General features: G+C 36.0%; 1 protein-coding gene across 1 annotated transcript in view; it reads left to right on the top strand.

Annotated features, from left to right (window-relative positions):
- Positions 1-26,374, top strand: part of ADGRB3 (adhesion G protein-coupled receptor B3) — a gene marked incomplete at its 3' end in the record, with an annotated part of 461,362 nt that overhangs the window by 397,099 nt on the left and 37,889 nt on the right. The window contains exons 19-20 of the mRNA XM_082757992.1: positions 21,616-21,766; positions 22,340-22,409. Coding sequence (XP_082614118.1) covers positions 21,616-21,766; positions 22,340-22,409 — 221 coding nt within the window. The remainder of the gene's footprint in view (positions 1-21,615; positions 21,767-22,339; positions 22,410-26,374) is intronic.

Below are 26,374 nucleotides of genomic sequence, written 5' to 3'. Positions count from 1 at the left end.
ACATTTAAAACGTTTTACTTGAAAGCCATGTATAGAGAATAATTTGACACAGAGTTATTTGGAAGTTATTTGGAAGAGTTATTATAAAGTGTTTGATTCTTTACCGCCAAAGGCTCTATGCAATCATTTATTCCTGTACAAGGAGGATCTAATTCCCACAAACCCAGAACAATAGTATTTACTCCCACTTTGCACTCATATACTCATATTAGACAAGTGTAAAAAAAAAAAAAAAAGAGAGAAAAAAAAAAGAGTATAAAAAGACACTTACCACTTCTTCATCAGGTGGATGGATAAGTACTAAGGCATGAGAGGCTAGAGATATTCAAGTAATAGAAAATACGAAAAAAAATGCATCTTTAGTTAAAATGCACACAAGTAATGCAAAGTCAAGGTAAGGTAAGAAATAGAATGGCAATGTTGCTGAATCTGTAAAACTGAAAAAGAACTGAAGAAGTCTTTCAATATAAAATCGACTTATTAAATTATGTAAATATATACATAAACTGTTTCATTACAGCTTTTTTTTTTTTTTTTTTTTTTTTTTTTTTGGAAGAGGACAAAGCGAGCTACTTTTATAAGGTTTTCCTTTAAGACATTGCTGATAATTAAGAAATGTGTTTATTTTGGTCTTTGTAAAATTTTGTCTTAAAAGTCCACGTAATCCTTAGACTCAAACAAAGGAGTATGTGGTCTTCATAATTCAGTGTATGGGAGCTTCACATCCACCACTGTATTTGTCCTCAGAGTGTTTCTACAGATGGAGGGAATTATTGGTCTTCCCTTTTCACAAATTGGACAGGGAACAAGAAAGACCACCAGTGATATTGCATGGCATAAAGCCAGGCATGTTTGAGTAAAAAGAAATGATAGAAACTTGTCAGCAATTTTTGGCTTCTAAGTTTGTGGCAATTAGAGAATCATGAATCAGAATGTTTTCAGAGAGACAAAATGAGATCCATGTTTTGTTATAAAGATTTCATAAACTCCATGGTTTTGTCAATGCTAAATCTGTAATGAGTTAAACAGGCCAAGAAATGTTCTTTGGACCAGAGGACAATTGGTCCTGCACAACTTACCCATGCATATCCTTGCCTTTCAGCAGAGGCAGGTTGGCATCCACTGCATGTGGTATTGTGCTCCTTGGCAGAGACCATGGCAAGGGTCATGGTAGCAATTTAGCAGCAAGCACTTGACCAGGTGCTTGGGCATGTAGCCTGGCCCTGTCAGTATAGACATAGCCTGCATTTTGCAAATATTGACTTTTTGGTTTAATATGGTGTGATGAGGTCTTGAAACTGTAACCAAGGCAATATATCTAGCCAAGTCAGTGCTACAGGAAGTGTCATATGTTCTTGGGGGGAAAAAAGAAAAAAAAATAAAAAGCCTAAAATAATAACTGTAGCTATGTAGCACTTGTTGAAGAGTTTTCTAGATTCTAGGAAGGTTTTAGTTTATTTTATTTACTTACATTCCTCAACTTCTTCTCCTGGTGTCTGATCTTGCTTAATCAAAGCGAGCTACCACACAAGATATTGTACTTATAGAATCATAAAATCATAAAGGTTGGAAAAGACCTCCAAGATCATGTGGACCAACCTTCCCCCTACCACCAAGATCATCCACTAAACCATGTCCCTAAGCACCTGTGGTGGTTTTACCATGCTAGGCAGCTAAACACCACAACTGCTCTCTCACTCCACCTCCTTAGATGAGGAGGGGAAGAAGTAAATTAAAGAACAGCTCATGGGTTGAGATAAGGATAATTTAATTAAAGGGAAATAATAATAATAATAATAACTATTATTATTATTATTAAGGAAAGATTATTATGAAGTAAACAATTTAACTAAAGGGAAAAAAAGGGAAAGGGGAAAAGGGAGGGTGAAAGGGAAAAAAGGGAGGAAAACAAACAAACAAAACAAATAAAGGCTATGTGGAAGTGCAGAGGAAAGAAATTACTCTCTACTTCCCACAAATGAGCGATGATTGACCACGTCCTTGAAGTAGGGCCTCAACACACGTAGCTGGTGTTCAGGAGGAGGACCGACATTTTCACAAGAGCCCACCCCTCCCCTCTTCTTCCTGTTTCCACCTTTTATTGCTGAGTGTGACATCGTATGGTATGGAATATCCCTTTGGTTGGTTTAAGTCAGCTGCCCTGATGATGTTTCTCTTCTCACTTTTTTGCCCACCCCCTAAGAGGGTTAGAGAGAGTCCAGATGCTGTGCCAGCACTGCTCAGCAGTAGACACAACACTGGTGTGATAACACTGCTGTTGTAGCTACAAGTGCAGAGCACAGCACTGTATGAGCTGCTGCAAGTTCACAACCCAGCCAGACCCAGTACAGCACCATGTCCAACCTTTCCTTAAACACCCCTAGGGACGGTGACTCCACCACCTCCCTGGGCAACCCGTTCCAGTGCCTGACTGCTCTTTCTGAGAAGGAAAGTCTCCTCATTTACAACCTAAACCTCCCCTGGTGCAATTTGAGGCCATTCCCTCTAGTCCTATCACTAGTTATCTGTGAGAAGAGGCCAACCCCCAGCTCCCCACAACTTCCCTTTCAGGTAGTTGTAGAGAGCAATAAGGTCTCCCCTGAGTCTCTTCTTCTCCAGACTAAACAACCCCATTTCCCTCAGCCGCTCCTCACCAGCTTCGTAGCCCTTTTCTGACATGCTCTAGGGCCTCGATGTCTTTCTTGTACTGAGGGACCCAAAGCTGAACACAGTACTTGAGGTGTGACCTCACCAGAGCAGAATACAAGGGGACGATCACCTCCCCGCTCCTGTTGGCTGTGCTGTTCTTGATACAAGCCAGGATGCCATTGGCCTGCATGGCCACCTGGACACACTGCCAGTTCAGGCAAACATTGAAGAACACCCCCAGATCCTTTTGCTTTGCACACCTTTCCAGTCACTCTGCCCCAAGCCTGTAGTGTTGTATGGGTTTGTTGTTTATACTTGGTATGCTGCCTTTTCTTGCATCCTGATCTCACTTAAATTTTGGAATAGATCTCTGCCTAAAGTACAATAGGGATTAGACATGCTGTCTCTTCAAAATTTGGCCACCAGTTGTGTGCAAATCAATTCAGTCTTTCCAATACAATACTAGTTTTTTAGATGCTAACTTCACTGATACCTCCCTCTTTTGCAAAGCTAGATAGGTTTTTGGCAAGTGTAGTCCATTAGTTATTCATCTCTAATTTGTTGAAATTAACTGTCAGATGCTGGGATTGTTGCCAGGACAAAGTCAATGTAGACCTTAAAATCTTTCTCTAAATCCTTTTATTCTTTTGTTGGTAACTGCTTAATCTAAGCAGTGGATTGTGGTCACTGCCACAAGTTCTCTTGCCTGTTTGTACACAACTGAAAAAATATATATACAAAATCTTGAACTCTAATGTAGAATGTCTTGCAATAATTTCTAACCCAATAATTCTACCATCTATGGCTCTTTCTATGTTAAAATATAAGGAAAAACAAAAACAACAAAACAAACAAACAAACAAACAAACAAAAAACCACCTGACAGTTAATGTCTTTTTCCACTTGAGATTATCAGTCAATTTCTGTAAAGATTTTTCATCTGGCTATATCTGCCTGGTCTTCCTCCAACTGTTTGTTGTTGTGTTGTGTTTTGTTGTTTTTTTTCTATGCCATACTGACCATGTGAAGGTGTGCCCACAACTGCTGTAGGCAGATGATTAACTGTAAAATTCCATAAAGATTCTCATAGCAGTTTTTGTTCTGTATTGTTTTGCCTTTTCCTATAACTTTCTTAGCCAGGTATCATCTTAAAATAGAAACATTCTGGATAGGAGAAGTCTGTCTAAAAGTGTCTGAATTTCCTGTTTATTAATGTTACATGCATGAATTTCCCAATTCATAATTCTCATTTAGAGACATGCCATTTTATTGAGCCTCAAAACTGCATGTATTCATCTACCATATTCATTATTATCTCTGCTGTAAAGATACATGTCCAGAGCAAGTATTAGAATATTTATAGACATTTGAAAATGTCTCTGAGCCATGACCAGTTCTCTTTTAGAAGACTGGAAAGACACCAGCAATTTGTCAGTCTGAATGACTGCTTTGGAGGTGCTCACATGGCAAAGATCCATGAGCGCCATCCGTTAGATGTACATCTTTCTGACAGGGGCTTTGACATAGGTGTAAAACAAAACAGATTCTTTAGCTAGGTGAATTTGCCAGGAACCTGCACTGATATCTGATTGTGATAATGCTTTGGACAATGGCATTCAAATTAATGTCCAGTGAGCTACAAAAAGCACATGTTCTTTTCTGCATGTCCTTACAAATGTACATTTTTCCTGTTGGGTTTCAGTTAATTCTTTCACAGTTGTAGCTTTCTCTTTTCCTCAATATTACCTGATAAAATCCTTCTTACTCGGCTAAAATGTAAACCCTGTTGCTATTTAGGGCTTTGTGAAACCTCACTTTTCCTGGTGTGGGATCTGGTTCTATCAAAAGCTGTGCTGGAAAACTAGTATTTCTGATGCTAGCAGCTATCTTTTCTTTTATTAGTCTCTTCTTTTAACACTGTATTTGCAGGGTTCAGCAAGACTGTGTACTGCAGCAGTTAAAAGCTTAATTTTTTCCCTCTTGTTCTTGACCTTCCAATAAGTTTGGCTCTATCACATCTAACACTCTTTCTGCCTAGGCCATTAATATGATAAGTCCTTTGTATTTTGTTGTATACTTTCTTCCATCTCTGGGAAGGGACACATAAGGTCTTCAGCAATGTCGCCTGTGGCATACATCAGAATATGTGGCTGTATTCCCCACTATACGACAAGCTGCTAACAGTGCTGAAGTCTCTAAATGGAGCAAGGCCCTCACAATGGCTTTTATCTCACAGCCATTTGTAATCTGGGCTTCATTAAAGCAGGGAGCTGGAGCTGTTTGTTTCCTCTTTTTCCCTGTTAACATGCCCATGCAGTACTGCTGAGAAGTTTGTTTTTCTTTTTTTTTTTTCTCTAGATAGCATGATTATTTCCATTCCTCATGTAATGTTGGGTGATGGCATAAACAAAAATGCCTAATTCACCAGTGCTTCACCTGGAGACATTCTTTCTGACTATTTTCTCACCCTTCTGCATTTTGTATTCCTCTCCTGCACACCACTGGAGATTACCCAACCCACCATTTCAGCTGTGTATTTATTACAAAGAGAGCTCATTTTTAGTGGTCAAACTGACCTCTCCCAACACAAGAAATATCAGTCAAGACAAATCTGTTATCTAGAGAAAACAGGCGAAAACTGCTAAGCAGAGTGAACTTTGCCATCAAACCCATCTGTAACAAGCTGGAAGCTCTAACTCAGGTCCAGTAGCAGGGGTCTTAGGAGCCTTGCAAATCTAACCTGACCAAGCCTCAGTTCTACAGGGAAAGAGGATGAAATGCCTGTCAGTATTATGGATTTAGAATTTCCTGTGATAAACAACATCCTTGCCAGGACAAAAACACACAGAGAGAAAAAATTCAGTTTTAGTTTCATTCACACTAGGAAGATTATTTCATTAAAATGTATCATCATTTTTTTTTTTTGGCAGATATAATTCCACTAATTCTAGGTGCTTTGCTAATGCAATAAAATATATATCTCAAATCCCTCACCTCTGAAATGAGTGATGTATAAGTACACCTGTTGAATCAATTTCAAACCAGGGACTAGAAAAATAGGATTAGAACAAGGTGAACCAGTCCAATGGCTGGATTAGCTAAACAAGAACAAGGCTCACATAGACCTGTTTACTGGTCTGTGTTAAGCCACCAGAAGGGTGTAGGGGTGGAAAGCAGTGCAGCACTTAGTCTCAGCTTTGCTTTTTTTTTTTTTTTTTTTTTTTTTTTCAGACATATATATGCCTAGCCTTTTTTATTTGTAACAGAAATGCTTTTCTGAAGATATCTGTTTTAGTGACTGAAGCATTCCTGTCCTAAAAACTCCTTATTCTACAAGCAAAATAAATAGCAATTCATTTATAAAAGTAGATTTCTAAGAAATGTGCCTAGCACATACAGGAAAACCTGGGCAATTATTCTTGTATTAAAAAGTATTAGAAAACTTGATATTACTGCTAAAAGAAAATTAATCCTAAATTAATATCCAGTTCATCAATTTGTTAAACTGACAGTACTAAAAAACAAACAAACAAAAAACAAACCTCCAAATAGCTTTCATTAGCTACAAAAGTGTAATCAGACTAAAATATCTGCATCTCCAGCTAGCAATTTTAAGAATGCTGTTTCTTTTATCAACTCACACACACACACATACACACACACACAAAATCAGAACATACACAAAACCATTTTAAAACAAGAGCAACTTTATCTCTGAAAAGATTTCAGGGATTGTGAAGGTACAGAAGAGGGATTTTCCCATTTTCCATTCTAATTTTAAAAGAAGAGAATTCATATAAATGCCAGGAAACTGCTATATAACTAAACAACTGCAAAGAGCCAAATGTCTTGGCCCAGCTTCCAGGAGCTATGTTACTAGATTTTTTGAATCCAGTAATTTAATCCAAATTTGTAGATAACCGTAGATTCAAAATAAACTTTAACATCCTCAATAGATATTCTACTTTCTTTTTTCATGACTCTAAGGATCTTGCTGAGCCTGTCTGCTACAGTCAAGTAGAATACCAGACAGCAAAATAACGATATCAACAATATATAGAGCTATTTTTATAGCATCTGAATCAGTCTCTATGGCAACATTTTTTAGCCTATTTAGATTGAAAAAAAAAAAAAAAGAAGAAGAAGAAAAAAAAAATCTCTGTCTCTGCCCCTTGTTGCATTATTCTGTTGAGTGACAGATATTGATAAAAAGATAAAACTTAATGTCCACATAAAAATAAATGTCAAACTTGGGAGAGTAGATAGTTGTTTGCTTTATGTTTGACCTTTCCTTTTAACAGATCAAAGATATTCCACTAAATTTCTTTCCTTTTCTTTGTGAAAAAGTTATGAAAAGAAGGAAGAAGGGAAGGAAGGAAGGAAGGAAGGAAGGAAGGAAGGAAGGAAGGAAGGAAGGAAGGAAGGAAGGAAGGAAGGAAGGAAGGAAGGAAGGAAGGAAGGAAGGAAGGAAGGAAGGAAGGAATCCAATTAATCTAATTATGCATAAACATATGCTTTACCTCTCTGAGCCTGAGTATTCAATGAGAATGGTGTATGTCATCATTACTGTTTTATAGTTGGGGTAGACAAGTACAGACAAAAAAATAAATATACATCTCCAAGGTCAGCAAGACAGTCCAATACTTCATTTTATAACCAAGTTCTCCATATTTAGAAAGTTTACCTTAGAGCATTTCTGTTTCGTTATATGTTTGCATTTCTCTTCTGTTGCTCTATGAAAAATGCCCACAAATAAGCAGGAAATAGGACTACAACCTGAGAACTATGAAACTGTCTGCCTCAGAATGCCATTAAATTTGCAGAGAGAAAGAAACCATTATGAAAGCAGAGGAAATTTTTTTTTTTATAAAATCCTCTTCAGTTACATTAAATCAAAGTATTTTATGTAAAATAATAGGTCTGAAATGTATGTTCTTTCCTGGAAGAATAAAATAAAATAAAATAAAATAAAATAAAATAAAATAAAATAAAATAAAATAAAATAAAATAAAATAAAATAAAATAAAATAAAATAAAATGTTATAGGGCCACAAAGAAGCAGGGTTAACATTCCTGGGCAATATGGAAGTGAAAACAGTTGCTGCCATCTTGGGATACCTGCACAGAAGAATTTTACTGAGGATCTTAGACCTTTGTGTAAATATACCAACAGAGGAGTGTCCGTTCTTCACAACTGATAAAAGGGGTTTTCTTTACAAAGACAGAATTCTTATCTCTCATGATTTGACCTGATTTTTAAAATTATTTCTTATAGTTTTCTACCTGCCAGTTTTAGAATGTAAGAACAGCAGTATCAGATCTTGTCAGTGATATGTCTTATGCACTGTGCTATCTACATTATACAGATATATAGAGAAGCATATAAGAACAGGGAATGAATGATCCTTTCTCTGATATGCCTTCCTAACTTTTTGTAGTCAGCAATTTAAAGGTTTTCTGAGCCAGGACTGTATCCAAGGCATCAGCCTATTCTCTAAATTGTATATCTCTTTAGCTACCTTCAAATCCTAAAGCAGTGAGTTCCCCATTTCAATTTTGTAATGTATCAAAGACATAAAGTAATATTCTGAATATCCTAGTTCTAGTACTTACCATTTTAGTTAATATAAATCATACTGTTTGTATCCTGATCAGAGTTGTTTGTTTTCATGCAATCCTTCCCAATAACTGGAAGTAAACTGAAAAAAAAAAAAAGCACCACAGATGAGACTGATGCACATGTATCCAATACTGAGACAAAGCTGCAGATGATCTGCTGCATCCTGTTTGTTGTTTCATAAAAAAAAAAAAAAAAAAAAAAAAAAAAAAGTGCTGTAATGCAAGTCAAATTGTCATCATTTCACTTTATTCAGAATGTGCTTACATTTTTAAGAGCCAACAAATTCAGCAACAAATTCTACAATCTCTTTAACTGAAAATTTATCAGTAGATGATTTGTAATTTAGAATAAGAAACTGGAAAAGGAAGTTTTGAAATGTATATGGTGATAGTTTATTGAGGTCAACTGAGTAATTAGAATGACTGTTTTCACCAGAAAAGTTAAAATAAAGTAATCCATTAGCAATCTCAACCAGTGCTTCTGTGCTGCACGGAGACAGAAAGCTATCTAGCAATTGGCCAACCAAATGTAAAATAAAATAGTCACAAATATTCTTAAAAGCTGTTTTTAATGGCTAAAAGTTGCAAATTATGTACAGGAGAGGTAGAAAAAGGAAAAAAAAAAAAAAAAAAGCATTTAATCCAGCTGAAGTTGATTCTAATGTAGTTCAAAAATAATTAGCAAGAAGCACTTACCATAAAACCGTCACAGCATTACCACCTTCAAGGGTCAACAACAATTCATCTTTAGAAACTGTGTGCCTAACATGGATTGAGAAGGTAATATTAATCAAAGAAAGAACCAGGAAATACCAGGACACTTAAAACTAACTAAGACTAATGTCAGTGACAAGAGACAGTCAGAAACACATGAGTAATTTATTAAGGACTAATAGATTTAGGTAAGTAGACCTTCCTCTGATATGTGGGGTAAAGATAAATTAGCAGTTTTGTAAACTGAGCATTTCTGTTTGGCCTTAGCATAATATATAAAATGAGCCTTCAAGAAGTGCATTTGGTCTTTTCCTAACAGGTTTTCACTGCTGTACTTATCCACAAAGCTATATTAAATCTCTTTTGGGAAAGACACTATTAAGATTAAACTTCTGTCAAGACATCACCCTGAACGATTATGTGATTAGCAATCATGTTTATTAGGTATCCTGGAGTGCTCAGCTCTGTACAAACACTGGGAGAGCACTGGAGGCTTCTCTTTCAAGGAGATTGCAGTCTAAATCAGTCACAGAGCAGATATAATTTAAAACATCAAACTCAAGGCAATAAAGATGTAGTTTTATTTAAGTCCGTCTTCTATTTGGTAAGATAGATGTTCATTCATACAACGATCTCGTACACTTCATTAGAGGATACAAATCACCTTCTCATTAAATGTTAATCTCTTTCCTTTCCATGTGCAAATGGCCACTGTTCTGTTATGAGTGGAGCTGAAGATTAAATAACCCAAATAAATGCTGAAAACTCACAACATCTTTGATATGAAAAATATACACATACAGGAATACTGTAAATTTTAAACAAGTGTTCATAGTGGAGGCTTTGTGTACTTCCATTTGTTGCTGCTTAAAAGTCCAGAGCTTGGAAATTGATATGACCTTCTCCAAACTGATCAAGGAGCCTTTCTTGTTGTCTGAATTGACAACTCTGACACACTGTAACCCTTTTTCTGCTGCAGACATCTTTAGGAAGAAGCTCTTCAAATTCCTTGGAAAGTATTATCTAAACACACAGCTAAAGCTCACCTGTGGAAAGCTGTCATGTTGTTAGGCATTAGTTCTTTCTGTAGTTTATCTTGAAATCTCTGTGGTTGCTCTCCAGTGTCTAGCCAAAATATATTTCCCTATTTGTCTGTAAACCCCTTTTTTATCCAGCAGGAGACTTCTCATGAGCTGAGAAAAGGTGAAACCAGTAGATATGAGTCCTTGCAGAGAGTTTTCATGCAGTAGCAAGATTTCTTGTAGTGACTCCCATAGGAAGAATATATTTGGAGTTTATTCACAGAAGGGTGAACCTTGTGCTCACTGGTGTCTGTGAGGAATGAGTGCTATCCAAATAATAATATTGTCCCATTTCCTATTCCAGATTGTGTTGACAGGAATGGATTTACCTCACTTTACATCCCAAGCATGGTCTAACTCAGTTTACCTTGTTTTATGTCTCCATGGGAAGAAACAAGAAGTGGAATACATGGAAGAAGGCCAGGGCCAATAGAAAGACTGCTGGTCTCTTTTATCCAGAAATCTGTCTTGAATACGATAGAGGAGCCGTTACTAGTTTTGCTGCTCCTGCTTCCTCTTACACTAATTTAATTTCTTGCTGCTTTAAAATACACAGGTTATTACAGTGTCCCTCTAATAATCACAACTTACTAAAGAAACCATTGTGAAAGATTCCACATTGTTTTGTCATAAATATTGCTGTGTCATTAACATAGACCTTTTATTCTTCTTGTTTACCATAACAGGTAAAGAGAGCATAATGAACAGGGTACCTCACAGAATTTCCTCCTTGCTGAAAAAACAATACAAAAGTATAACCAGCATAAGTGGTTTCACCTTTAATAAAGAAAAAGGAAAGGAAACAAAAGCAAAACAAAACAAAACAAAACAAAAAAAAAAAAAAAAAAGGAAAGGAAAAAGGGTATATATTTGGGTATATATTTCTGAAAGAAAATATTCAGATTTGCAATTAAATGAAGTTGGGGAAATGGCCTCAAGATCTAGGTTGGATATTAGGATAAATTTCTTTACTGAACTGATTGTGCAGCATTGGAATAGGCTGCCCAGGGAAGTGGTTGAGTCACCATCCCTGGAGGTTTTCAAGAAATGTGTAGATTTGGAACTTAGTAGCATATTTTAGTAGTAGACTTCAGTACTAGGTTAAAGGTTGGACTAAATGATCTTGGAGGTCCTTTCCAACCTGAATGATTCTATGAACAGCAAAAACTGGTAGCCCATATGTGTGCATACATGTATCCCATTAAAAATTTTCAGTTACATTTACATCTTTTTTTTTTCTTTTTTTTTTTTTAATTTTTTTAAATGTGTGTGTATGTTTATACATTAAATGAACACTTCTTGATCCAAAAGCCTCCATTGTCACACTCTTCACAGTCATGCACAAACACTTGTGCATGTACACCCTCACACACTACTTGGGTTCAGTGTTATGTTGATATAGTGGCTGAAATAGAGTTAATTTTCATCACAGTAGCCTTTATGGTACTGTGTTTTTTATTTGTGAGTAAAACAGTGTTGGTAATACAACAATATTTTAGTTATTGTGAAGCAGTGTTTGCACAGTGCTAAATGCTTCTCTGTTCCTCACTCTGCCCCTACAGAAAGTCAGCTGGGAGTGATAAGAGACTGGGAGGGTATGCAGCCAGGACAGATGACCCCAGCAGACCAAAGGGATGTTCTATACCACATATCATGACCAACAATAAAAAAAATGGGGCTAGTCTTTCCAAGGTAGCTATCACTTGGAGACTGTCTAGGTGGTCTGTTGGTGGAAGGTGGTGAGTGATTGCTCCTACATCTCTTGGAACTTACTTTTTCCTTCACTTTTTAAATGCTCTTTATCTTGACCCATGAGTTTTCCTGTTTTTTGTCTTCTGATTTTCTCTCTCCCACATCCTGCTTCAGGGGACGGTGAGCAAGTGACTTGGTGGGTGTTTAGCTGCTGGTCAAAGTTAACTTACCATATTGGCCTAAACCCACTTGTTTTACTGAATAAGAGAACAAAGCTCAGATTCTCCAGCTGCCTCTGTAGGTGGGCATGACCCCAAGAACTGGCATAAAGTCATCCATATTCTTGAAGCATTAGCATGCATCCTGGCACAATCTTGTCCCACACTAACTAGCACTACCCTAGTCAATGTATCAAGTTCAGGAGAGTTAGAACTGGCAAGGGACCAGTGTCAGCAGGCTGTCTGAATGTGACCACCTTATTCTGTAGTATAATAAATTCTACCAATATAGGCATTTGCTGTGCCATTCCAGCTGGCCTCAGGCTGAGTGAATATTTTCTAACCCATCTGGTTTGCAAATACAAGTAGAAGTAGCCATGCTGTATCTTTAAAAAAATTTACTTTGTCTGTGGTTTTTGAAGTAAACTGAAGTTCTATGGTACTAAAAGACTTCAGGTGACCACAGAAATGTAGATTCTCTTTCCCTTTGCTGCATTATCTTTATTTTGGACTCTCTCAAAAGGGACTATTTCTCACTGTCTCTTTGCTGCTAAACCTAAAAGATGCAGTATTATGATAGAAAACAGGCATGCTTGAAACTGGAGTGCTCTACAGGCAAAATCATTGTCATTCTTCTTAAACAACTGCTTTTAAAATCTATATATACAACCGTGATTAAAAAATAAACATAAAAATATGAAGGAAGGTTATATATAGTAATATTGTAATAGCATTGCAAAGCTATTACTTCAGTGGTTTCAGTCTATAGAGGAAAGAGATGGAAGTCTTACAGAGAGAAGGAATATTTGCTGACACCAATATCCCAGAGAAGAAGGTGGACTGTTTTCATATGGTAGGGTTATAATCATCACAGTCAGACTAACTGAACGGCAACTGTAAGCATTGTTGTTGAACTTTTCTTTCTAGTCATCATTTTGATTGCTGTAGAAACTCCCTAAAATTACAGTAATTTTATTGTTAGCAAATGAGATCAAAATTGAAAATAGAGCAAACATGATCCGATTTAAGCTGAAAGAGTAGAGATAGTCCAGTGCTGACCACATCTTTTTCTAAAAGAGAAATTATTTGACAAGTTTTTTACCCATATATCAATGAGGAGCAACACAAAGCATTATTCTTTATCTATCCAGATGCGGCCTTTCCTGGTAATTTTTGCACCAGGACATCAGTTTGCAGTGGGTGTACTTGGATCTTCCTATAGGAAACTGAAGTCTTGCATATCAAACTGTTGTTTTGAATATATCAGTATCCATTCTTAACTCTTTTGTTACATCATCTCTTCTAAAAAGTGCTTTGGTTCCTTGCCTTTGTCAGTGCCCAGACACTTTATCCTGTTTTTCTCAGAATTGCATAGGGAACTCCCTTTCAGCTGGTTTCTGAACTACTTTTTTCTTTAGCTGCGGTCATTGCTGACTCATGAGTAACTCTTGTGCTTAGCTCAGCCACCTCTTCGATACCAATCCTGGCTCATTGCCCCTAGCTACTCACACAGCCCGCACAATGAACTTTTAAATAAATTAAATTTAGGAGGACTTGGGACCTTTGGACCACTCTTGCATTGGTTATTCATCACTCTAATTGACTATTGGCTCTTATATCTTCCATTCTTCCCCAGAAAGGTGTAGCCATTTGTATTCTAATGCAACCAAATATTCCTACTTGCAACAACCCAGAGACAGATCTGAAAATCTGGGCATCTTTCTGTAATTAGTTGAAATGAACATAGAGCACATTATTGTATGTTATAGCCAAACAGCTTTTGCTTCAGTGTTCACACAGTTGCCTGTTACATCTCTTCAAACCCACCAAGGGCATCCATCTTCATTTATGACAACACACTCTAATTCCATATTTTAAAATAAAACCAATATGGAATTTTCAGTCTAAAAACAGTTTCTGAAAACCCTCAGATCTGTTCCTATAATATTATTACCTTCAGTGTGTGCAAGAACATAAGAACTCCAGTTGTTTTTTGAAGATGTGGTTGATTTTACTTATTCATTAATTTAAATATATATATATACATGTATGTATATATTTTATCCACAAATCTAAATTTTATCCTTTTTGAAATAAGAAATATTCTGGACTTGATAAATGTAAAATCTCATAGAGCTATATTTACAGAGCAATTTTTCTGAATAGCATTGTTTTCAACTTAATTTTTTTAACTGTCATTCCTTAATACCTCAGTAATGAAGACATTTTTACAAAGTGTGCCAGTGATTTCCAGTTTTATTATTGAATGATCACTTTAGAATCAAAAGTGTTGATTTTTCAGAAAAAAAAAAAAAAGAAAAGGTTGCAAATTAAAGGAAAAAAATGAACTAATAAAAGGTGTTCACTGGCATAGTGAAACATAACTATTAGAACACCGTGATAAGAATGGGAGGTTAAGTAGTCAGGAAGAAGCTGAAAATTTTGTATTTAAATAGGCTTTATGCTTTTGAGTTGTAAAGGGCTTATTTTCTTTTATGTTCTGCCTGAAAACCTGCTGTTCTGAGCTTCATGAACTTCACAACACATTCGTGTGAGGACATAGTTAAAAACTAAGTTATTTTGTCCTGACAGTTGACATTTACCTTGTTTAAAATGCTTAACATCAAAACCAAAAGAAGAGGTGAAGTAGGCCATTTTCACTTACTAGAAAAATTATTCATATAATACTTCATGAGCATTTAAAATACTTAATATATGGATCAACTCTGTTCATATGTATTCCATCCCTTATTCTTTAGGTGTAATGGCCCAATATGAAGTGCAGGGAATCTTTCCACTGACTTTTGAATCAGTTCTATAAGCAATTAGAGGATCCTATTTATTCATTTTCTGTCTGGCAGTCCAAAAAAATATACATGTTCACATCACAAAGGCAAAAAGGGAAGAGCTTCCCTTATCAGGTTTTGCAGTCGAAGAAATTAAATTGCCTCTGAATAACTGGTTCTGTGATACTGCTTGTGCTGAGTTTCTTTGCTTGTATATAACCTAGCAGTAACAATCCAAACCAGGAGGACAACTAAAATGAATGTGAGCATAAGGAAATGGTATGAGAACTGTCTTCCAACTGGCTTTCAATTTAGGGCAGGCATGCCACCAAGAAAGCAATTGTGAGTTAACACATTATAAACCTGTATGCTGCAGTGACAATTTCTAGAGAATGGCATAAACAACACAGAATGAATTTTACTGCCTCATATGTTAGTAATAGCTTGACATATTATGAATTACCCAACTGGACTTCTTGCCTGTATCCAAACCAGTAACTAAAATTGGCCAGAAATATTTCTATAGCCACAAGGCAAACTGGCACAAGACTGCTTGCATGCATGCAACTGAGCCCTCCAAGGCAGGATGTAAGCTTTCTGCAGGCTGACCATGAGGCAGGGTTCCCGGCTCAAGCTCTCCTTTAGTCTGTGGTTAAGCCTGGCCTCGGACAGCACTTTTAGGCCCATGTGAAAACTATGCCACATAACAATTTATTGGTATGCACCACATGCCAGTCCATAAAGGATGCTGTCACTTTTGCTAACGTAGACAGATTCAGCCATAAGCAAGGAAGGTTTTCAAATACAAAAAGTAAGTTTCATGAACACTTTTCTGTTCCAGAAATAGCAGACTAACCCCTCATATCTAGTTAATGGAATGATTTTGTACTATGTGCATTATAAGGTCTGGAAAAGAAAAATAGCTAGCGGAAGAATTAGTTTGGATAAAAACCAACAGTTCTTGATAGAAATAACAGAGGATGCCAAGATACAGCTATACAGTATCAAATTAAAATGCAGAGGTTAGTTATATAAGTGATAGATGTGACAACTATTGAAAGAGAACTTTTAAGAAAACTTAAGTACAAGTGGCAGAAGCTAAAAAAGAAGGCTCTGTGTACTTTTTGTGGATCAGGTATGGACAGCACCTTTGTTGCTGGACTCTGCATCTGGTAAAAAATGAGATACATTCTGACCTCCTTCATAAGTAGAAGTACAAATAAAGATTGTGACTGTTTTCCTCACAGAGCAGTACATTCCAGAAATCACTTTGAGGTAAACATCTGAAGAAGAGAAGCAGGAACTGAATCTATTGATAAAGGATCTATCTGGAGGCTAATTAGGTGAAAACTAGAAGATAGATATTTAAAGTCTGATGGGAAAGGTCAAATGTGTTAAAAACATACAGACTAAACTGTAAATTCTCTTTCAGTCTTGTACAGCTATGCACTAGTGTCAATGGGATTATTAGTGTCAATGCTGTTAGATAAGAGGAAAGAATCAAGAACAGAAGACTAGATATGACAGAGAAACAAGACTTAAATCACAACAGTTGAACAGGTCATGAGACTTGAGACTGGGCACATGTAGTGGTCCCAAACTTTAGCAACAATCGTGATAATAGTAATAGTAATAGTAATAGTAATAATAATAATAACAATAATAACAATAATAAAGATGATACTGAAAATATCTTCCTGTGGATTTTTGATGTTCTTGATATAGATGTCTTCTGTGAGACTGTGGTCATAAACTAAACCATAGAAACTGCAGAAAAAAATGGGTAACTTCTAAGCTATTTATCTAAGAACCTAGAAAGTCATCTTGTTTGTTGCAGACAAACAAAAAATCATTAAGTAGAAGAAAAATCAACAGTCCTTACTTCATGACTTTTGTGGGAGAGATCACTTAAATATTCTGAAACTGCTACTTATGTACTAAAAAATTAAATTGCTCGAAAAATCCACGTGAAGGTTACCATTGACGTTATCTTGCACCACATATAGAATCCTGCAGTACAATAATTAACTGAGCATATATCTTCACATATATGTTCATGAAGTCAAATGCTAATTAATTTAGGTTATCATGTACAGATATCAGAATGCAAAGTAATGAAGCTAAACCTCTTGAGCCTTTGGCTTTTTAGGACACTGGAGAAGATTTTTCAAAGATCTATAAGTTGGTCTGTAAGTTAATTAAATAGCTTCACAGCTATTAATTTAAAAGTATGAATAACGTTATTTCATGAAAAATGTAGTCAAGCATTAGAAAAGGCTATCCAGGGAAGTGGTGGATTCCCTATCCCTGGAGGTATTTAAGAGACATGGATGTGGCACTAAGGGACATGTTCTAGTGATGAGGCTCAGCAGGTCAGGCTGATGGTTGGAAGTGATGATCTCAAAGGTCTTTTCCAACCTAGATGATTCTATGATTCCAGAACTTTAGAAAAAGTCCTTCCAGTAAAGTGCTATTTTCAATATGGGTTCCAGATTTCCTAACAAGAGATGTTAGAAGTACTCTAGTGCAGCAAAAGAAAAAAAAATAAAAATAATAAAAAAATTAACTTCAGAGCTCTATGGTACCAATAATATTAACGATCCTGGAAGGAAAACCTAGAAGCCTACAGCTATGATTTCTCAGGCATTTAGGATATTAACAGTTTAACAGTTTCAAATATGTTTGAAACTGAAGAAACAGCTGTCCTTGCTCTATCTGTTTGTCATTGAAATCCTGTCCCTTTTCCAAAAACACAGTCCTGAGATGCAAGCCCTTGCTTATTTGTCCCACAGCTTCTGAAAGCTCATCTATTGTTTCATGGCAGTTTACTCTAGAAAGTAATATTTAATCTAGAATTTAGTATCATCTGACCAATATATTGTATTCCTGTGTTCAGACAGTGTTTGCCACTCCTGAGACAAAGGTATTCTGATGCCTGTCTGTTAAAAAAATATCAGTAAAAGAAAGCAAATAAAGAATTATAAGTATTTTCCTTTATGAAATTATATATTTAATTTTAAAAGTTTAAAATAAACTGTTCTATACCTATTTTATAGTAGAGGGCTTGAAAGTCACAAAAAGCCAGTAACTTTAACAGGGAATTATGTTTCTGTTCCTTGCTATGTTACTTGGACTGTCCTTGTTTTGTTTATTATTTGTTTCATTTTTTCATTTTTCTAGGTACTTTTCATTTGTATATTCAGTCCATCACTTCATAAAGATAAATTATCACCCATTTAACTTATATCTTTATATCTGAATCAAGAGCAAGATTTTTTTTTTATCTTCAATAAGTTGTATTATTTAGATGGTTTTATATTAATTCCCATTTCTCTTTCATGACAAAATCCAGGTGAATGGATTTTAGTCCTACTTATTTTGCTATCACCAATATAGATTGCATTTTTCATGTTTATTTTCCAGTAGCTTTGATTCTTACACCATTTTCCAGAACCCAAAAACATTAAAAAAACTGTTTCAGGGAAATAACAAAAATCAGGTATCTTTAGGTAATACTCTGTCTTTCTGTGGAAGATCTGTTCACACTGCTATCAAAAACAATCAAACAAACAAAACCACACTTCTGTGAAAGAATCAGATACTCAAATCATGGTAAATGTGTTTTTGCAGGTAACATTTATGACCTTTTTTAGGTCATAAAAATGGATACATGTTCTCTATTTTACTTATCATTATTACATTAAGCCCTAGAATAAGTAGATTTGAATTTCCACGGTTTTTTAGGCTTCTCAGCTATGCTTCAATACTCTTATTCTGAGCATGTCCTTTACAAGAATGAAAGAAGGAAATAATTTGAAACCTGACGTGAGTTCTTGCTTTTAATAGCACACTGTTTATGAAGAAGGGATGACTTGTCTTACTTAGATATTCAAGCTAGCTAAACACTAGAGGCTCAAGTAAAGCTCCTGAAATTGTGCTTTCTGAGGACAGAAAAGCTCCCTTCTCCACTTGTAATTAGAACTAAATTTGGGGAGCTGGGAGATGGGAACAGCAGCTATGGAAAGAAGAGGAGGTCAGTATAACAGAGCTGACTTAATTTCAGAAGCCTGAAGTAAGAGTGAATAAATTAGGCTGTTAAAATTCATTTTGTTGCAAATTGACAGGTGCTCAGCACAGGTAATTAATTCAGCGAGTTTTAATAAACTAGAATTAGAAACAAACAAGAACCATCTCCTCCTAAGGAGATGAGGAGGATGCATATCACTATCTCTTAATGCAGACAACTTGACACACTGCAGCTTTGTGAGTGATGGGCTGCAGGTTGTAGTGATGCTCTTGTGGGTTCAGCAAGGTCTGGGGCAGGCAGTGGTTTCTTGCCAAGGCAGAAGAAAAGAGGAAGAAGGAGAGACTCAGAGCAGTCCAGGATCTGCTTAGAAAGAGAAAAAATATTAACACGTTACTTGTAAAGTTATGGCTCCTTTGCTAGAGATATTTAATGAAATTAATTTCATCAATTTCATGACATTTAATGACAGCCTTTGGTGAAAATGAATTATTTTTTCCTATTTGGAAATAGGCATCCCAGATATAATACTTTCCCAGACTTAGCACAGTGTAGTTTCTTTATTTGTCAAATTGGAAGAATATAGAATTACTTAAAAGCCAGATTTCCAGGGGTGATTGTCCAGCCATGGCTTTGTCTGGGAGTAGACCAGTTACCAGGATTTGTTGCCTTGCTGAGGACAAAGGGAGGCTGAATTCACTTTGAGAACTCCCTGCACATAGTTCTGCCAGCATGATCCAACAGCAGTTGTTAGGTGATGTTTTGAGGCTGTTTTGCATCTTTCTAATGGTATGTGATGCAAATATGCTGTTACTCCCATCTGCCATTCAGAAGAGTTAGCTTTAATCAGCAGTCATATATTCCAGCTAGAGCACAGATCGCTCCTAATAAAACTTGCTTCTGCCTTCTCATTTTGTGATCAACATGATCATTAACATTTTCATCACGCTTCTTTCTTCAACAACAGCCTTGTCCATATTTGTATCAGATTATCATCATCTGTCTTTCTTTCAATACACGGGATATAACATGAGCTAAATCCTACAGTCCATATTCAGTCAGCCATAAGTTAGCAGTGATTTCACCCAAAAGATTAGGATTTGCTCATATTTTCATATTTATAAGACAAATAGTGTGTTCATATTTTTCCAGTGTTTTACCTGTGCAGATTCTCCCTTTGTACTGTTCCTCAAGTGTGTTTTTTTGTCAAATTCTAGTTCCAACAAAACACTGATAGAAAGACAAATTAAGTTTGCATAGTGGGAAGTCATAACATATGAGCCATCTAGTAAAATAAAGGATATTTCTGTATTTTCTATTATGTTTGTTGTGCATTTCACTGCAGAACTTTCATCTGAAATAAGCATTTATGTTTCATACATAGGAAACACTGTTATCAGTCAGGCTTTAACGGGATAGATTTTATGAACCCACATACATTAGACACATCTAAGCATATGAAAAAAAGGCAAAATCTAAGATTGAATGTCTAGTGCATTTTCAGGATCTGTTGGTTTTGTGTTTTGTTTTTTATTTACTTTTCATTCTTCACTTTTTAAAAATATATAATAATTATCTTGCATATACTTACATAGAACCCACTGCCCCCAGACTTATTATTTGACCTTATTATTTAAGGAAATAAAATTCTGAGAAAATTAACACAATTGAATATTCAAAACAACGTTATCTGAAGCTAATTAAGAATGTAAAATGAACTAAAAACAAGTATAGTATTATATTTATTTAATCTTTTCCAACCTTTCATAGCTTGATTCAAGCCTGATTGAACAATTTTGCTGAACTGGAATTTTAGTAAAAAAAAAAATGCCTAGTCTAGTTAAATGCCTAGTTACATGCATTTAAGATAACTATCAAATATGTATGCTGCATAAAGAAATAATCATAGTATCCGTGGTTCTGAACAGGGTTCTTGCTTTGTTAATATTGGGTACACGTAAATTTTATTTCCTTTTTAACCTTGATGTGATTTTGATGCTTAAAATTTTGATGGGGATAGATGTAGTTTATTCTCAACATTACTGGTGTGGTTTTGGTGCAGGGGTACAATGTATACTGCATTTTATAGCCTGGAACTAGCATTTCAAGCAACACAATGAAGGGTGGATCATAATTTATTTCAAGAAAGAGGCAAGCTCATTTATATAAGGGACAATGTCAAGTTTAATTAAGGGCTATAGTGACAAAAGAGAGCTGACTGCATGCACTCAAAATACTTTTCAGATGACAAATGACTGACACCCATAAAAACAATATCCAGAGTAATTGGTAAGGTTATGATACTTATGACTAAAAAGATTTCAGACAGTATACTCCAGTAGGTTAACATTCTATCAAATTTAAATTCAAAACAGATAAATCAAACTTGCCCTATTTCCTAAAATTCAGATTTACAATCACAAACTTTCTTTATGGAGGAAAAGAAAATATAACTGGCAATTAGGGGCATTTGGATCCCCCCCTTTATTCAGCTCTATGAAGTTTTATAGTCAGTAACACTATGGCTTGATCTCCAAAGTGGCATTATGGCACTCCCTGGTCAAAATAAGGATGTAGAGAAAAATCTGTTTGCATGACTTATTTTGTGTTCTTCACCCTGCTCTGCACACTCAGTGTTTTTGAAAACAGTCCAGAATGCCTAATCCATATCAACATCTCTCTTTCTTCTCTCTTTGTGGCAACTACACCATAAAGGGGGAGCTGATGTTAAGGATAAAGGTCAGGATGATAGAATATGACAACTCTTTGAAATGAAAAGAGAAATGAGTGTCCCGAAGTATTCAGCACACGCTTTTCTTTGCTCCCTGCAGGGCATCTGCACCACAACCACCGCATTTTTACACTTCTTCTTCTTAGCTTCATTCTGTTGGGTATTGACAGAAGCGTGGCAGTCATACATGGCTGTTACTGGAAAAATTAGGACACGGCTCATAAGGAAACGTTTCCTGTGCCTTGGATGGGGTAAGTCTGTAAAATTCATTTATTCAGACTCGTTGGAATGAAACATTTAATGCAGTGGCAATGTCAAGAGTATTATAATTTTCCTCAGTGAACCTGAAAAAGTAGACAGCATGTAACTAAACAAAAAACTGGGTTAGGAGTCTTTCCACTTTAACTCTAGCTTCAATATAATCTCTTAGCTCAAGACATGCTAGTGCGTATTCTCTAATAAATATATTTTAACACCATTTTAGTGTACAAAACAGTGTAATATCAAGAAATAAAAATAAAATAACAAAAACACCTGCTGAATATTCATGAAGTCTCTTAGTATTTCACTTAAAGACATGTCAAAGGTACCAGTAATTTAGCTTCAATAAGGAGATACACCATGGTAAGAAAACACTGTCCTCTCTACCATTGCTTGAAAAAAACAAATCTTGTGATAACACTGTGCTTTTTCAAATGAATCATTCCATGTAAAAATGATCATTTTGCATTAGCTTGCACCGACATTTCTTTTCCAGGCAGAACAGCAATGTATTCTCACCCTCTAATGGTTTTTACTGTTTCATGGGTTTTCTTTCTTTTCAGGTTTACCAGCCTTAGTGGTTGCAATATCAATAGGCTTTACCAAGACGAAAGGATATGGAACAGCTCACTAGTAAGTCAATCTGAAATGGTAAATTAAATTTTTAATTAAAAAAGCTAACATACCCATCAGGAATTATATAGCATGGTCTGAAGACCCTACAGGTGTCCATTCACACTTGGAATTGCCCTAAGAGTCACTGAGTGATCTACAGAAGAACAAAAAGGAAACCATATGTTAGTCTTGGACTAAGCTCAGCAAAGCACCAGGGATGCTGGATTTCCTGTGAGCATTTGAAGCAGCAAGCCATCAAGAAACACTAAGGATTAGGTCCATTTAAATGCCCAACATTTATATAAATTCACCAAAGAGAACCTTAAATGTTAAGGTTAGCCTTTGCCAACCTCTAAACATGTCTATAACTGTACTGGCAAGAGTCTCTTTGGCACCCAGCTTTCTGTCCACCAGGTATGTTAACCACTACATAGGCTTTCATGCCCCTGAGCTGCTTAGAGCCAAAGCCCCACAGAAGTCTCAAAATAGGTCTCCCTTTCAACCCCTCTCTCCTGGAGTGTCTGATCCAGCCCATTTCCTGGACTGGGCAGTATATGAGAGATGGCAAGGACATCTCTGTACTTCATTTACATTTTATTCATATGGGTTCTATTTAACCACCTGACTGCTTACAGTGTATATTTAGCACCCTGGAAAATTCACTCCTTAGTTAACCTGCCCTTCCCTTGCCTCCTGCTGAAGGAGTTTGGCCTGAGTCTCCTTCCTGCCTGCAGAAGGCTCTAAGAACCAAGACATAATGTGTGTGAGGGTACATTCCCTTCAGTCTCTCTGTTTGCAGCTCTCCTCATGTAGCCTAGGAAATTAAGCATGCATCTGGACAGCAGGAGAGGAAATAAGACTCTGTAAGCTGCTAATGAGGGCATTCATCAGAGATGTGAATGAGCTAGGTCAAGTCCTTACTTCAATGAATACTAAATTATTCTCCTTTGCATCGTCACTGAGTGATCAGGATTCTCCCTCTCTGCCCTGTGTATCCCGCCTTCATGGCACATGGCAGATGAGGCTTCAAGCCCTTGCTCCATCTCCAGGTGGGTAAGGCTCCAAAAACAAATCTCTTCCTGAGTACTTGTTCTAACCACTGAGCTCTCTAGTTCTGAATTGTGACGTGTCTTCCATTTATTTCATGGGGATTAGCTTACCTAACTGTGGGACAACACTTATAGCTGGGAATCCTTAGTGATAAAAACATCTTAGACATCTTTGGGAGTTATATTGAGAACATGCTACTCTGGATTTTTCTTCTAGCCAATATGTGCTCATCTTGCTGTTTTGTTTTTGTTTTGTTGTTGCTGTTGTTGTTTTTTATTATTATTATTATTATTATTTCGTCCTTTAAAAAGGACTGGAGTACCTGATCAGCTCTGAGCCTTAACGAATGTTACAGTGTCCAGACCCCACTGGGGATGTAGCTCCATCCCTTGCAGGATCGATACCATTACATTTACTCTGCTGAAATTATTCATGTGTGACAATTTGCTTCAGTTAGTGTTGCTTCTTATTTCCTTCTTGGGATGATTGAATTTTTAAAAGATATACTTAAATATTCAGACAAAGCAACAAATCATTCATTAAGGGTAACCTGGAAAGAGAAACAGAGCAGGTCTGTACACATAGCAGCCCCTCTCCTCTTATCCAAAATCAGCTGACACAATACTGTGGAACAAAAGCACAAGAGGAGGCACACAAGGGAAAAAATGAACCATAATGCAGCTCTTGTCTTATTTGCAACTACATTTTCTTGGCATTTAACATCACAATAATATAAAGAAAACTGGAAATGCAGAAAATGGAGTTTGCTCCTCCATCACCAGCTGACATGCTGTTCCACTCAAGAATTATGGCCTGTAACTGCTAGGCCATGTGAAAGCGGAGCCCCTGTGCTGTTTACCATAACTAAAGTACTTTTGTAAGTTTTTGAACTGCTTATGCTAATGTATATTTGGCCCATTTGACTGCATTCAGAAGCCAAACACACATACTGCCATCAGAAATGCATTCAATTATACACATTCTGCACCGTTCTGCCATCAGAAAGCATTCTGCTATTAAAAAAAAAAAAAAAAAAAAAGGCGGAGAAAATTAAGAGTGAAAAGGAATTGATTCTAGTCCCATACATGGAGAGTTTGACTAGAAGGGAGGCCCAAGGGTCTTCAAAGCAGGTTTATAGGGTGGTACAGCTGATGAGCTTGGCCTGAATTATTCACACTTGATCTAGCTCTGTCATAACAGTGTGTAATTTCTCTCTTTTTCTTTCAACCCTAATTATTAGACAGTTATATTACTGTACATTCAAAATCACTTCAGTGATTTTTGAACACACTTGTACTGAAACAGGTACAGAAACTGAATAGATTCCCTAAAACTAATTTGGAAAAATAAAATAAAATAAAATCACATAGTAACAAACTTTTAGATATTTGAAAAAGGGTTGTGTAAAAGCTTAATTATTTTTTCCAACTATTTCTGTGGGGTTTATAAATATTGTTGCTTTTTTAATTTATAAATATTGTTGCTACCTCTCAGAGCTATGAAAGCACCACTACTGCAAGTTACAGTTACTAAATCTGTGAGACCTACTACATGCAGTTCTGTATACTAATAAGTAGTGCAGATAACTTTCAGGAAATTGTCATAACAGCAAAATTTAAAATTCTGCTATAGTCATGTTCTAAGAGAAGGAGCCATTCTCCTAGAGAGTATCAAACTACTCACAAAATATACAGGACACCGGAGCAAGTCTACCTCATCACTCAGCAGAATTTTATGACCATGCAGCATGGTTCCATAAAACTACCAGTAGATGCTCTTAATACGAATCAATTTATATGGCTTTTTGCTATGTGAAGAGCAGGGAGAAGGAATACAGAACAGGTGAATACAATAAAAACAACCATAAAGCACTGGGAAAAAAAAAAATCTATTAGAACAAAGAAAAAGAGAACAACAACAACAACAACAACAAAAAGGTCAAAGAGTTGGCAGCAATTGCCTTATAGTACAAGAAGACACCTGAAAATTCATCTTCAGAAATTCTTCAATGGGAAAGGTTGAGAACAAGTGCATTTCAGAGAGATCAATTGGTGGCTATTGAATATATTGCAAAAATCACATCAGACTGTTGAAAATCCAAATTGCTGAAAATTCAGATTGCATAGAGAAAAGAAAACTACCTCTACATTCTTTACCATCCTGATCCTAAATGGAAGTCACTCTACTGAACAGCTTTTTTAACTGAAGACATAGGGGAGGAAGGACACAAATGTCCCTTTGTGTTAAAGATATTCATGGTTGAAAACTTTTGGTTCTTTTAAATAAAATGGCAGACTTTTTTTTTTTCAATACAAGTAATTGAAATTATGGTTCAAATACAATATGTTAACAGTTTTTATGGACTGATGTTTCCATTCACAAAGAAACTTGAACATTTCAATTACGTGTTTTAGTTACACACAACGGTCATCTTCAATAATACTGGTAAGAAAAAGCAATATATTCCTCCTCAGAGGTCTGTGTTCTCAGTCTGTCATTGTAAATAACCTAGTGTTGTGGTTTTTTTTGTGTGTTTTTTTTTTTTTTTAACAAAATAAAAAAGCATAAAATTTTGAAAGCATTTTTCTTTGACATCAGAAAAATTAATGGAATATTGCTGTTCTGATGTTGTGGTTGTTGCTTTTGAGGTGGGATGTAGACTAGCCTGCCATTTATTACCATTTTAATATTGAAACAGATATAAATTATTTACATCAGTTTATCATTTCAGAATTTAACACATTGATGCAGCTGGGTTCATGGAGCAAGCTTCACTACAATGGGGAACGGTTTTATTCTTTGCAGTTAAAATTCCAGCCATAACAGATCATTATGATGCGTTTGCATTTATTTTATATGGTTTTCAAAAGCACAAAAAGAATACTGGAAAATAAATAAGAAATGTATAGTTCTGATGTGAATGTTTCTGGATA

The sequence above is a fragment of the Aythya marila genome (assembly GCF_965140915.1).
Source record: "Aythya marila genome assembly, chromosome: 3".
Classification (NCBI taxonomy): Eukaryota; Metazoa; Chordata; class Aves; order Anseriformes; family Anatidae; genus Aythya; species Aythya marila.
Note: the sequence above shows the minus strand (reverse complement) of the source record. Positions and strands in the feature narration are given on the sequence as shown.